The sequence below is a fragment of the Penicillium nucicola genome (assembly GCF_028828085.1).
Source record: "Penicillium nucicola strain IBT 29836 chromosome Unknown utg000001l, whole genome shotgun sequence".
In the NCBI taxonomy this organism is placed as follows: Eukaryota; Fungi; Ascomycota; class Eurotiomycetes; order Eurotiales; family Aspergillaceae; genus Penicillium; species Penicillium nucicola.
The window spans coordinates 1285781-1299737 of record NW_026643125.1 but is presented as its reverse complement, the minus strand read 5'-3'; the positions used below and the strand labels follow the sequence as shown (position 1 = coordinate 1299737).

At 47.1% G+C, this 13957-nt stretch overlaps 5 protein-coding genes across 5 annotated transcripts; 1 reads left to right on the top strand and 4 right to left on the bottom strand.

The window, feature by feature from the left end:
- Positions 1-104: 104 nt before the first annotated feature.
- On the bottom strand, positions 105-3414 carry N7511_000502 (NRPS-like enzyme; the record flags this gene model as incomplete). The annotated part of the gene is made up of 3 exons (XM_057122927.1): positions 105-542; positions 603-3056; positions 3106-3414. 3 exons carry the CDS (start codon positions 3412-3414, stop codon positions 105-107), a joined length of 3201 nt encoding a protein of 1066 aa, XP_056988660.1.
- Positions 3415-4641: 1227 nt separating this feature from the next.
- N7511_000501 (uncharacterized protein) lies at positions 4642-5037 on the bottom strand (the record flags this gene model as incomplete). The annotated part of the gene is made up of 1 exon (XM_057122926.1): positions 4642-5037. One exon carries the CDS (start codon positions 5035-5037, stop codon positions 4642-4644), a length of 396 nt encoding a protein of 131 aa, XP_056988659.1.
- Positions 5038-5680: 643 nt separating this feature from the next.
- N7511_000500 (uncharacterized protein) lies at positions 5681-7682 on the bottom strand (the record flags this gene model as incomplete). Its single annotated transcript, XM_057122925.1, has 7 exons — positions 5681-6140; positions 6197-6279; positions 6326-6465; positions 6532-7145; positions 7246-7280; positions 7484-7598; positions 7663-7682. The coding sequence occupies 7 exons, from the start codon at positions 7680-7682 to the stop codon at positions 5681-5683; spliced, it is 1467 nt and encodes a 488-aa protein (XP_056988658.1).
- A 1306-nt stretch (positions 7683-8988) lies between these two features.
- Positions 8989-11261, bottom strand: N7511_000499 (arylsulfatase; the record flags this gene model as incomplete). Its single annotated transcript, XM_057122924.1, has 8 exons — positions 8989-9736; positions 9794-9881; positions 9943-9956; positions 10018-10329; positions 10382-10597; positions 10629-10795; positions 10848-11156; positions 11214-11261. 8 exons carry the CDS (start codon positions 11259-11261, stop codon positions 8989-8991), a joined length of 1902 nt encoding a protein of 633 aa, XP_056988657.1.
- Positions 11262-11875: 614 nt separating this feature from the next.
- On the top strand, positions 11876-13852 carry N7511_000498 (uncharacterized protein; the record flags this gene model as incomplete). Its single annotated transcript, XM_057122923.1, has 9 exons — positions 11876-12004; positions 12057-12255; positions 12325-12433; positions 12489-12664; positions 12717-12973; positions 13025-13173; positions 13231-13375; positions 13441-13668; positions 13727-13852. The coding sequence occupies 9 exons, from the start codon at positions 11876-11878 to the stop codon at positions 13850-13852; spliced, it is 1518 nt and encodes a 505-aa protein (XP_056988656.1).
- Between the last annotated feature and the right edge of the window lie 105 nt (positions 13853-13957).

Below are 13957 nucleotides of genomic sequence, written 5' to 3'. Positions count from 1 at the left end.
GAACTATGAGTAATAATTTGCCATGACATCCATGGATTGTGTCTTTGGGATTTTATAACTCATAAGTGAAGCCCGAGATCTAGTAGTAGCTGGAGCAGGTGAACCTATATCTGCAACTCTGACATCCACTGATTCTTCCACTGCTGTAACCAAATGTCCATCAATCTCTCGTCGATTGGGTTCATGGTGCGCATAGCAGAACTATGGCTTTGAGCATTTGAAACTTCGACGCGTGGGCGTCCTTGGCCCCTTTGACCTTGGAGCAAGACCAGACCCCCAAAGAAATCCAGCAGCTGAACAGCCGGGATATTCTGTAGGTTCTCATGGCTCTCGTCGCCAGTTGTTCCCTGTGAAATATTTTGCAAAATGGCCACCCATTCTTCCAGCGGCAAGACCTTCGCACCACATGCCTGGGCAACAGTATGCACCAGAGATTCCCACTCCGTTGCTTGAGGGTTTACGATATGGAAAACCTCAAGTTGTGGCTTGCGTTTTTGAGACTGGGATTTGACAATCTGAGTAACTGCCTGCGCAGCCGTGTCCTATTTGCTCTTGTCAATTCCACTCATTTATTGTTAGGGCATGGAGACTGCTCGACTTACGATTGGCACCCAATCTACATTCATTGCCCCCAAGCTATCCGGCAATTTGCCCAAGGTCAAGGATGATTTGACCAGTGATGGGAACCAGTCCCGGGGATTCCACATGGCGCCATCTAGCGACGATGCACCACCCAGCTGGCCAACGCGATGGATACTGATCGGGATGCCACAGCGCTGAGCGGCTATTCCACAAAGAGACTCACTCACATATTTGGACTCTGCATAACCTTGATGGAGTGCCACAGACTCGCTATGAAGGGCCTCTGGGATTGAGATACCTTGCTCCGCCCGCCAGCCACCCACCGTCGAGATGGACGAAATGTAGTGAAACTGGGCCGAGGATTCCTCTGTAAATTTCAACAGCCTTCGCACTCCAGTGATATGCGATTCAAAGGCAGACAACGGCTGGTTGAAGTTTACTGTCCAGGCGTTATGAATCACAGCATCGACACTGCCTTGTACCGATTGATATTCATGCGGAGTCAGCCCGAAGAACTCGTCACTCAGAGACGTCTGCCAGAAATGAACACGAGATTGCTCCGAAAGCCAAGATGCGGAAAGCTGTTTCGCCTTGAAACTGGCAATTTGTCGGGACATCGCGTCCGAAGAGCGGTTGAAGCAGTAAATTTGGGCTATGGACGGGTCTTGAAGTAGCTCATAGAGCAGATAGCTACCCAGCTCTCCAGTCGATCCCGTTAGAACAACGGTTAGCCCACCTTTCCCGAACAATCTAGCCTGACTCCAGATCGAACGCGTCAGTAGTTCCGAACGTGTCCACGGGGCATCTTCGCTGTCGTCGGTGCTCTCATCGCCACCAACGTGCTGGAAAAAGGCGTTGGCCAGAGAACGAACTGTTTTCAACTCATATATCTTTGCACTTGTCCAGGAGAGCTGTTCACCTGATGGGTGCATCTGCTTAGATGCACCCTGAACAGAGCGACCCAACTGGATCACTTGCAGCGAATCGATTCCCAGCGTGACCAAGTCATCATCAAGACTGAAAGTGTTGGGCAATTTGATTATCTCGGCTACAAGTGCTTGGAGCCACTTCTGTATAGCATCCTGACTGGAACTTTCAGGGGCTTGAGTGCTAGATTCCAGCTGGTTCTCCTCGTGGCCAGGCGAGTAAATTTCATCAAGCACTGCTTCATAAGCCGTGGCGACATCCCGACGACGTATCGAACCCTTTGCAGTACGAGCGAATGGCATGTCACTAGATGTAAATGCAACATGAGTCGCCAGAATCTGCCCATGGGCAGGGAGGACAGCATTTGCTTGGTTCACAGTGGGCCAAATAGACCTTTGCAACCATTCTGGTGTCCAATCTTGGGGCAAAAGGTCCCATCGAGGTTCAATGAGGACTGAAGCTTGGAATCTACCTTTTCCAAAGACAGCGGCACCGTTAACAAGAGGATGAGACTCCAAAGTATTCTCCGCGTCGATGGGATTAAACTTTTCGCCATTAGATAGAACGATGATGTCGTCACCTCGGCCTTCATAGTGCCACAGACCGGGCTTGGATGGATGAGGGCGAAAGAGGTCCCCAGTGCGATACTCGGTTAACTCAGGATAGGTATGGAAAATGCCATGGTGTTGACGCGACTCTAGTCTCGGGATAACCAGCTCCCAAAGGTCGCCTCCGACATCTTCCATGCGCACTCCAAAGGCCGGATTCCACTCGAGGTATGCCCAGTCATCAGGATCCTCACAAAGAAGCGTTGGGGTATATGATGTCTCAGTGCTGCCCAGGGTGGTTTGCAAGCGGACAAGCTTAGACAACACCTTCCCAGTGGATGGTGACAATGGGGCTCCCCCGTAGCCCAAGATTTCGAAACATGACAGGGCTACACGCCCTGTCTCAGTTGAACATAGATTTTGCAAATTGTACGCGGAGAACAAACCCCATTTAGGGGGATTCTCGCTTCTCATGATTTGCAAAAGAGAGTCTGCCGTGAGTGGTCGGTCAGGATAGAGAAGAAATGGCGAGCGGTAATAGATGCATTCAGACAAACAGAAGATCCCCATGATATGAAACATTGGTGAGCTGAAGAAGCGCAACTTTCCCTCGTTCCTCAAAAACAACTGTCCATGTTCACGTCCAGGCGGCAGTGATAGCCTCCTGAAATTGTCCGTTGTGGCCCAAAATCCATACGTCAAGCTCACCGGCTTTGGAAGACCCGTGGTGCCAGAGCTGTGGAGTATCATGGCGGGTTGATCCTCGATTTCAGAGAGCTCCTCACTGTAGGGATATAGCTCTGTCGGGCTGTCATTGAAAATATCCCAAACCGAAGCCATCGGCCATCTTTCGAAACTTTCCGGTTGGTGAGTTGCGAGTTCGTCCAATGTATTGCGAAGTTGAGCCTTCTCACTACCATCAACCAACACCGAACAATTGGTAGCTTCGAAGAGATGCTGATTAGCTAGCAATGAGTTTCTAGTGGAAACAAGCAAGGCCTTCAGAAGATTAGCTAACATGAATAGGGACAGATCAGATGGTACTTACCATATTCCCTGTCTTCATACATGCCAGGACAAATACCGCGTATCGGAGGTCATTTGTTCCTACATATGCGAGGACTTGCTGTTTTCCTAAATTCTTGATGCTGAGTCTCGCATCAATCCACCAGGCAACATGATTTATGGCTTTGGAAAGATCCTTGAACGTGATATGCCGCCACTCATCAGTTCTATCCTGGAAAACTGGATGGATGCAGAACAATCTGTCGGGTTCAGATTGAGCTATATCATCCACAAGTTGGGGCAGAATCTGACTAGAACTATCGGGTCCCTTTTCAAAATCCCTCAAGTTCATGGTGATAATAGAGGACAAGACCAGGCTGAATGATAAAAATTTAGTTGAGAGAAAAACGAGAAAAGGAAGGTTGGACCAAGCGGGCCCTTAAGAAGTACGTCTCAGGTAAACTTCATGCGCAAGCCATCCTATCTAACACCTCACGAGTTGTCATCTGCGAAGGTGTGCAGAGCCGACAAGCCCAAATAAGCTGAATATAGTACGATATGCAGTCCAAAGGTACAGCTGCGTCTTACCGTCAGGTTACGCAAGACCCTCATGTTGTGGTTGATCTCTTGGGATCAGGATTTCAAGACATAAAGATCGCCGATAGATGAGATATCTTTGGTCTCACTGAGTTAAGGAGGTTACACAGTCAGAAGTTCCATCGCTAAGGCCCATTTGACCGAACTGGCATTATGATGTGATGGGTTCCTCGAACTATGCATGCATAGCGCCTAAGAAGTCCGCATGCATATTCCAGCACATGTACATGTGCACGGTGTCAAGGACCCCTATTGGCAGCTGAAAGAATATGACGCCTATTATTTTGGTGGAATCGGCGGTTCACCTTTTGATTGCTTGTTCTCTTCATTTACCATGCACCGTAGACACACAGTGTAACCTGGCGCAAGGTGCCACCCATTCTGATAAGGATGATTTGTTGAGGTTGCTGGAATAATTTTCTAGAGCTATATCAGATCGAATCAAATCTGGAGTGTCTTAGATTCTTATCGATCATTTGTCTGGTTTGTAGGGTCCTCACGTGAGGCAGATACATATGCTGGCAATATAACTACAGTAGTTCACGAGTCTTTATATTCACTAAGCTTTGAATAATGCGGAGAGAGTTCAACTATACAGGAGCAGATCTTCAATTAAATTGGCGGTGTACCGGTCTGTCGGTCACTGGTTTGTAGATCTGCAGGAAGCCAAGCTACTGTAGGCAGAGATTTGTTCCATGTGAACCCTCCTTGATTGAACTTGTAACACAAAAGTTACAAAAGGTATAGTTTTACCTCAGTGATAGGTGGTGGAAGTTGTTCTTCGCAGATACTCTCCAAGGTTTGCTGCAGTGCGAGCCCTGCGAGCCCTCGTCCTGTAACATACTGGTTGAAACATTATATTCTCCCATGGATATCTTATTACACTGATCATGTCATTCAATTCAACAATAGAAAAATCGAAAAGGGAGCAAAAGAATCAGCTATTGTTGTCGATTAGTTAGATCCCAAACTATTGAAATTCTCATGCCCCTGCCCTTCCGAAGGGCAAGCTGTTCATAATTTCCTCCAACTCGTTCGCAACGACAACATCGTTTCTATTGTCAACAGCAAGCATTACCGCTAGCTGATCTAAGCTGCTGCTGATTGCAGTACAGATATCTTTCAGAGATTTATATCCATATTTGCGGAGAACATGCCGGCGATCAGTGATTTCCAAGCCACCAACCCCTCCAATATATCCAATTTGTCCTGCAAGTGTGGCAAGGTCCCTCAACTCCAAGATAACATTAAGTCGGTCGGGCTGCGGGCTATGGAGAACAGCAATTTGCTGGTCTAGCCTCTCTGCAAACGTCTGACAAAGGTTTTGATATGTTTCGTTGAAGTCGGGCGGGTAGTCGTAAATTGTAGGGCGATCCATTCTATTTGGTTTCAGAGGATTCGATGCGCACTGTTAGTAGAAGGTGAATAGTTTAAAGTCACAGGAGGGCTTACCTTGAGCTTTCTTGAGTGTCGCAGTGTTTGGTAAAATATTGGTAGAGTCCTTCAAGCTTGTGGTGGACTGACAGTATCTCTGGGTTTGATGGAGGTATGAGGAATAGGAAGATGGCGCCTTATAAAGTCTCGATAGAAGAATGAAATGTTTGTTTTGTGAATCTCTTGGTTTTCAAGATAAAGAGTCGAGTCATAAGAGTCATGGAGCAGGTTTCTTTGTCCTTTCATGAATTTTACACTCGCGTTATATTTGCTGCGTTCGAACAAAGAAGAATCAAAGTATGCCCAACCGGCCTTTCTTCAAACAAACGCAGTGATATACAATGGGATAATTGTGGTATCAATCACAGGACACGATGTCGTAGACTCAGGCACATAAATCTCTATGCGTTTTTAGTGAGCCAATAACAGACGTAAAGCGGTTGATAGATTATTTGAGTTTCAAACTGGTGGACATCTCCTGCACGGGGGTAGCCTCGCGTGAATTCATCAGCCACTTGAGTGACATGTAGTGAGTACAATCTTGCCTTTCCGTCTTTCTGTTGGCCTTGATGGCTTAATATAGCACCTCAAATACGCTCCAATTGACTCCAAAAGATTGTAGGATCTCCAGTTTGATACCCCAAGTGTCCCGACTCCTCCAGCAGCCAGGGCCAATCAAGCGAAAGATCAGAATGAGGATACCTTTGAGCCTCAGAATCTCCTGCTCCCCAGTCTGACACTAGATGTTGGTCTGTGCCACTTTCGTTGACGTATTGAAGAGCAGGGGTACTCCATACATCTGATTCTGGCGGATGTGTTGCTGTACAAGACGAGGAAAGGGAGCTATTAACATCCATGGCATCAAGTTGTGGAGACGGGGCTGTCGAGGGGACAACCGCCTCTGCACCTGTTCTGTACTCGAGTAACACTTCATCGCCATTATAATTGGCAGATGGCTGAGCGCCTCGGAGTATTCTTTCTAACCTGGCCCAGCGGAAGTCACGAAAATCATACTCCGCAGCATCTTGACCAACTATGCGATACTCACTAGGAAATATATCAATCAAGGAATATCTTCCATATTTAGATTCATATTGACTTACCTTCGAAATGCATTGATATCGGTTTGATTGACAAGATGCTTGTAATCACAGCGGAGAAGCCGATGAACTGCCTCGATGTGCTTCTTGGGGTGTGAGTAGCTGCCACTATGGTGTTGGTCAGAGACGTACCAAATGATTCATGATGTCAGAGCGGCTTGCAAGCTCTCTAATAACCATTAACAAATGAGGAATGGCTTCTGTTATTTCGGGTGCTTTGAGTTTAACATGCGAATCAGTCTCCGCCAAGCGGCGTGGCTCAAAAAGAAGAACTATTGCCAGAGGGATTAATATATTTACGTGATCAGCTCGTGAGTTAGTTGTTAATGAACACTTACTTTCCAGGGCAACATATGCATGTACACCAATATGGGGATCAAAAGCAATACCTGCCCTGAGCCCTTCTGAGACCAACCCTGCGATCGGCAGGGCGTGCAAGATTCTTTTGCGTCGTACTTGAATCATGAGATCCGATCTAGCTGGATCTCGTTGATGAATAAGGAGAGCAGCTCGGCCCAGAGCAATGAAAAGGTTGTGACGCAGAATATGCATGAGAATAAACATTGTCAGTCGATCTCGGTGGATACACACATTGTCAGTGTTGAAGTGGAATCGTTTCGGAAGACCTTTGATGACTGATTCAATATCTGCCTCGAGAGTTGAAAGCTCCGCCGTCATCGTTTCAATGGCCCCTTCCTCGTGCGAAGCGCGAAAGGCAAAATGCAGGGCTCTGCGACGCGCAGCTGCAGTTCGAAGAAGATATGCCGACATGTCGAGGGACGCATGATAAGTGTTTTTACTGGCAATGTTTTGCGAATCGTTTGGACAGGGGAACAGAGGTTCCGTGGTGACTCTCTCGTTGCCTAGGAAGCTAGCTTGATCACAAGGAAGCTGTAGACGAAATGAGTTCTCATCAATGGTATGGAAGCCATACCGACCACCATCGGTTATACTGTCGGCGTAGAAAGTGCTCCAAGCAAGCCGACGGAGAGCTTCACAAGAGACAAGAGGAGAAAGATGTAAGTTGGAGGAAATCCCTGCTGAAAACGTACGGTCGAATGAGTGCAAGGACATCATCTGCATCATTCTAGAGAGATGGTCAGTTCTGCAAAGAGATTCAATCTTGTTTCAACATTATCCATATACTCGCCGTGTACAATTAGCCCCCAGCAGCCAGGCAGATGTGAATTTGCCTCTATTGACATCGTAGTGTTGGGCTATTAGTAGAGTCTACCAGAATAATGAGCTGTGTGCTTTAACTTGAAAGTTCAACAGAAGTTGGCTACCCACCATAAGCTGCAATGCTCCAAATCCTTGGTAGATACGTGGAAGCAAGATCCCAATCGAGGCATCTGCCCATGCATCTGCTTTTGCAAAGTTTTGTTCAGAAACCGGGCCAGCGAACCTTTTCAGGCATCATCAGTCAGAGCTCACTCCATTTTCGAGGGGTTTTTTTTTCTCAGTCCTACCGCATCGCACTGGCAATCATTATAAGAGTTAATTCACGTGGGGCCTTGCCATCAACAAGAAGACGATTGAAGTGGAGCTGATGAATGAATGACAGAAACCCGAAATCTTAAGTGCAGTCAGCTTGCAGCCTCTTCATCGCATATCTGATGTCGAGCAGGGCGGATTACGGTGCACAGATTCGAAATATAAATCTATCAAACCATGAAGCTCTTGGCTAGTTGGTAGGTCTGATAACAGATTTAACTGTGATTTGGAAGAACTGTCCGTCAATGGTATTCCACTGGTATCGTCTGCAACTTGAAAAGATTGCGAGTCACTGGTATTCGCGTTGCTTCCATGCAAGTGCAAGTGAGTGGGTGTTGTAACCTCATGGTCCAGAACAGGCTGATAGGCTGACAGCGATTCTAATTCGGCTTCAAACTGAGATCGCACACATTCGACCCCCATGCTTTGACACTTCTCACATGACCGCTGGATATCTCCGACACATTTCAGCTATAAAATATGTCAGCCATACATACCGGATAGACAAACTGGCAACGAGGATCAAAGTAAAAATTTACCTTCTTTTCTTTACAGAAATCGCATGCAGTAGCATTTGGTCTTCTAAATCCTCTTGCTCGCCTTTTTAGCCCGGACCAATTACAGTTCCTCTCGCCCTTGGCACAGGACGAACAAACGGGTTTCTTTTCGTCGCATTTTACCTGCTCCAGATATTAGCAGGCTCTACTTCACATGCAGCAATTCCAAGTTCCTTAGGACTGGGAGAGATATATGGTTACTCACCTTTCTCGACCTGCATGTCTGACATCCTGTGCGAGATCGGTTGATCGTCATGCGGGTCCTGGGGTTTGCACCCCTTTGCGGGGAAACGTATGTCGCTGTATTGGAACAGTTTGGAGACCTCATATCTGAAGCTTCCATTTTCCAAGTTCCCTGGCCGACCAAAGGATGATTTGAACCCAGAGCTCACCTGGAACGGAGATTGCATGTCAATCTAGGGAGACGTGGAAACCTGGGTTCGCAATACGCCCCACTGTTGTCGGAATCTCCACCATTTCCTGCTAAGGCGAGATTCTGGTGCACTCGATGGGAGCTCACTGCGAAGAGTGTTGGGTTTTGAAAAGTCACGAGACGTGTAGCCCTAATTTACTAACGGATCGTTCGGAATACTTCAAAGTTCAATTAGACACAAGGCTAGATGCTGGTTATTGGGAATGTCAGAACCAAATCCAAGACAACATGAGCGCTAAGGTAATAAGTTCCCAAATTAATAATTTCTGGGATTCTATAGTTCATCAATTACCCAATCCAAGCAAATCGTCTTATGAACAATCAACCGGACATTCTCTCGCACCCGCACCCATCCACGACTTCTGCAACTCTACTTCATCCTCCCACAGTTCGGGGGCTTCATCCATGCCTAACCCCGGGGCCATCGCGCCTTCCCCCCAAACAATACCACATTCAACTACATAGGCTTCCCAGCATTGCAGGAGCTCAGCCAACCTTTCTGGTCTAGCAAGAGCTAGGTCATTTGTCTCACCTGGATCCTCCACCACATTGAAAAGCTCCCAACCGTCGTCTGCTTCGCCAGCTCCTCCTTGGGCTTTGGAGAAGTGGACAATTTTCCAATCACCTTTTCGTAGGGCACCTCGAGCAAATAGCTCCCAGCCGATAGGCTCATCAGACGAATGGATGTGCCAGATCTCATTATTTTCCACCTTCTTTCCTTGGGAGAAGAGCGGCAACCATGACTTCCCGCGGATTGCGTGTACATCTTTCCCTCGGAACTTGATCATTTGGCGAGTAGCTTGCTCTTTTCCACCAGTGAAGGTATCAAATCCCTTTTCAAAAGCTGGAGGAAGACTCACTCCGGCCATGTCTAGAAAAGTAGGAAGGAAGTCCATGACAGTCGTGAAAGAGCGATTAAGCGATCCTGGCTCAAAGGAAGGGAGGAAAGTGTTTGCGGGTGGTTTGAAAACGCAGGGAACCAGAATGCCTCCTTGAGTAGGGAAGCCCTTGAACAGCCTCGAAGGAGCGGTGGATGCCTGCGCCCAGAGTGGTCCAAGCCTGAAATCTAGAAGTTAGCATATTCTTTGGGAAACAGTGGAACAGGACAAAAGTTACCATGTGAATGAGTTCCAGGAGCCGATATTATCATAGCTGTTGTCAAAGTACTGGTGAATTGCTCGCATAATGTTCTCTCCCATTACCGCTTCATGGCCGTAGTTAGCTTCGGTATCATAGATTGAATCATTTGCACTTTTGGGACTTACGAATAGCCTCGTATCTAAGATGGTAGAAATATGATCAGTTAAAAGTTCCTCGGTAAATTTAAGGGTGGTACTCACGCAGCACCCTCTGCTCCATTGTCACTCATGAAAACGATAAAGGTATTATCATATTCCCCTGTTTTCTTCAAGTACTCGATGACTTTGCCGACGTTCACGTCAATTGAATCCACCATGCCTGCGTAGGTTTCCATTGCGCGGCTAGAGAGCTTTTTCTCTTCGGGTGTCATTTCATCCCATTCTTCATATCTTAGTGTGCTTGTCTCGACCTCGTGCGGTACGACAGACTCGTCGATCATGCCGATTTCAACCAAACTTTTCAATCGTTTCTCTCGTAGCGCGTATGGCCCTTCATCATAGACTCCTTTATATCTGTCATACTGTTAGTTGAGAATCATCCCTTCAAGCGCTGAAGTTGCCTCACTTATCACGTTGTGCTTTCGAGCATTGCAGCGGCCAATGGGGAGCTGTATACGGCAGGAAGCCAAAGAATGGCTTCTCGTGATCCTCTTCGGAGCGATCATCGAGGTATTCAATCAACTGGTCGGTATAATAATCCGTAGAATAGAACCCATTCGAGTCTTCTGTCGTGTTGGCCGAACTAGACATAGGAACCACCTTCAGCACATGCTCATTAATCCTGCAACGGGATCAGGAAACTTGCAACTCACATATCCACTCTTACGCCGTTCTCAGCATGAATCGGAGAGCCACCAACTGGGAATCGCTCCTGCACTGGCTCCCAACCATAGTGATTGCAGCAACCGGGGAGCATAGCCAATGCCTTCTGAAACCCACGCTCCCATGGTCCTTGGCTCGCGCGTAAGCCCAAATGCCACTAAATCTGTTAGCTCGTACAGAATCAATTGAGACCAGAGCAGGGAATCTACCTTTCCCGACATTGCCGTAAAGTATCCATTGTCTCCTAGAATCTCAGGGATAGTTGCCACATCATTGTTCAAATGACCTTCATATCCCGCTTTGCCAGCCCATCGCTTTGCTCCCTGCTCGCTTTGTTTATACTCTATCAGGACACCCAGGCCGCCGAGATGGGCATCTGTGCCGCTGAGGAGCATTGCGCGGGTGGGGGAACAGGCTGCTGCGGTATGATGATTGAGCATACGAATGCCCTCGGTAGCCAAGCTATCGATATTGGGCGTTTTGATCTCGCTTCCATAGCAGCCTATGTCGGAGAAACCCTAGAATCATGATGTTAGCCCGAAATCGTGGTAGAGAGATTGGGACAATGAACTTGCCAGATCATCGGCGAGAATAAAAAGAAAGTTGGGGCGTTTTGAAGCCATATCTGAAGCTTGATTTATTCGTGCAAGTTTGAACGGAAAGATATCTGTTAAATAGAATATCAGAATATCTAGACATGCGATTGAAAGAGACGGAGCGGTTCCAAGAAGTTATAAACTGCGCAAAAAGAATGGGCGTCCTTGTCCCGCTTTCAAATAATCAGTTCACTAATCTACTAAAAGTCCCCTTCTCCGCAGCACTTTTTTTATTTATTCCAAGGCAAATCATGCTGGGGTGCCACGGAATGCCAGTTCGGAACAGAGCGAGAGTGGACCATCTCGCTCGGAAATGTTGGACGTTGAACGCTAATTGCTCCGAGCGAGGTGCGCCCCAGCAACAATATTCAGACTTAACTGGAATTTTGATTTCGTGCTTTGACGCTAAAATGATGTACCCTAGAGTGTGGAGTATGCGTCTGGCTCTCTCAGCTGCACAAGCGCCTTTCTCTCCGGGTTGATGGCGAAACCTTATGGAATATTCGATGACACCTGGTGGTCGACGTATATAGCAGGACCTCCTGACTTGGATATAAAGATGGAAAGACGGCATTGAAAGAACTGATTTCTACCTCATCTCCATCTACCACGAATTGACAGCCGTTGGAGAATTGAATATAATGGAAGGCCCACGCTCTGCTCCGGGCATGATGAGCCCCATGCTATTCTTTTCATGCTTCTGTCTACTTGTGGGTGATATGCTCTTTGGATTCGATACTGGAAGCTTTGGGGGTATTTTAGGGAACCCTGTACGTATCGGCTCCCTCTTGGCTGATGCGCATACTCTGATTTCATACTTAGGGCTTTGTGAGGCAATTCGGCGCATATAGCTCGGTGACTCAGGCTTGGGGCTTTAGTTCCCTTCATACTTCGCTTCTTACATCCCTTCCCTTTATTGGGAAATTTCTGGGGTGTTTGCTTGCTGGTCCCTGGATTGAGAGATCCGGGCATCGTGTTGTGTTCTTTGCTCTCTCGGTCATCTCAGTCATCGGCATCATCCGTAAGTAGGATATTCCACTGGGACTATTACCATCAGGAGACTTTGCTAAAGGCTGCATGTTTCATCCAGTCGAAATCACCGCAGCTGATACTGGACCTGGCACTGGTCGATTTGTTCAGTTTATTGTTGGTCGGATCATCGTGTACATCTCTGTTGGTCTTGTGGAAGTCAACGTGACGTGAGTGATTGTTCAATTTGGCGATGTGAAACTGGCTCTAATACTGTTTCTGCAGAACCTACCAATCCGAAATCGTTCCGGCGTCTCTCCGAGGTCTTGTCATTGTCTCTCTGCAACTCTTTCTCAATGTAGGCGGAGTCCTCGCCACCGGTGTCAACAAAGCATTTTCCACCAGTACCACCGCAAAGGGATGGAAAACAGTTACAGGAATCCAGTTCATATTTCCAGTTTGTAAGGACTCCTTGTTGCCTCCATGGGATCCTGTTCTCATTTCACTCTGCAGTGATTGTCTTTTTCACCATATTTATACCCAGTTCGCCTCGCTGGCTTTTGTCAAAGGACCGTGAAGAAGAAGCTATCGTCGCTCTTCGTCGTCTCAGATCCAAGGCTGATGCAACAAATGGAAACTGCCAGGCTGAGATAAGCGCCATCAGAGAAGCACTTCACAGCCATGTCCACAAAGCCCCTTGGTTGGACGTTGTACGCAGTAGCAATTTCCACCGAACAATCATTGTCATGATCTACTACTTCTTCCAACAGGTCAGTGGAAACCAGTACAGAGTTGACCACATTTCTAACTTCGTTGTACAGGCTACTGGGCAAGCATTCGCCTCAACATATCAAACAGTATTCTACAAGACGAATGGATATGCAGATCATGCATTCACTTATCCCGTCATTAGCGGCTGTATCGCGCTTGTTGGGGTACTCCCAGCAATGTATATGGTGGACAAGCTTGGGTGAGTGGAAGCATGAAATTTGTTCATGGCAGCATAGCTAACGGCTCATCTATCCAGACGACGATCATGTCTGATGATCTCATTCTTCCTGCAGGGCCTATGGATGTACTTACTAGCCGGAATCGGTGAATTAAGCCACAAGACTCCCACAGAGAAGAATTTTGTCGTCGCTGCTTTTATGCTCTTCGGGTTTAGTTACAATGTCAGTACTCACTCGGCCTTGTCATTCACAATGAGCAACCCACTAATTTTATTCTCTCCTCATAGATGGGCGGTGCCTCTATACCTTACCTGCTCGGCACTGAATTGCCCAACGCGGCTCTTCGCGAAAAGACACAGGCTATAGGCACCTCATGGAATGTTCTATGGGCCTTTGTCACCAACTTTGCGATTCCGTACATGATTGCCGATCTTCACTTTCAACTTGGGTGGGTGTTTGGTAGCATTTCGGTTTTAGCCTTGGTGTTTACGTTTTTCTTCCTTCCGGAAACCAAGGTGAGTTATGTACTATTTACTCCAACGGAGGGAAGCTAACATACTACTCTCTCTGCAGGGGCGTGTGCTTGAGGATATTGACAATGTCTTTGCAACATCGAACAATATCTTCAATCAATTCAAGGACCCTAACGGAAAGGTTATGCGGGAAGAGGCAATCGAGACTAATGGCAAGGACATCTAATAGACCTATTCAGATTCACCATTCAAAGTATCTCGCTAGGCTCATTCATGGCTCATACTTTTATGAACAGCAATAGTGCCAACCCAACTATGATATATATTTTAC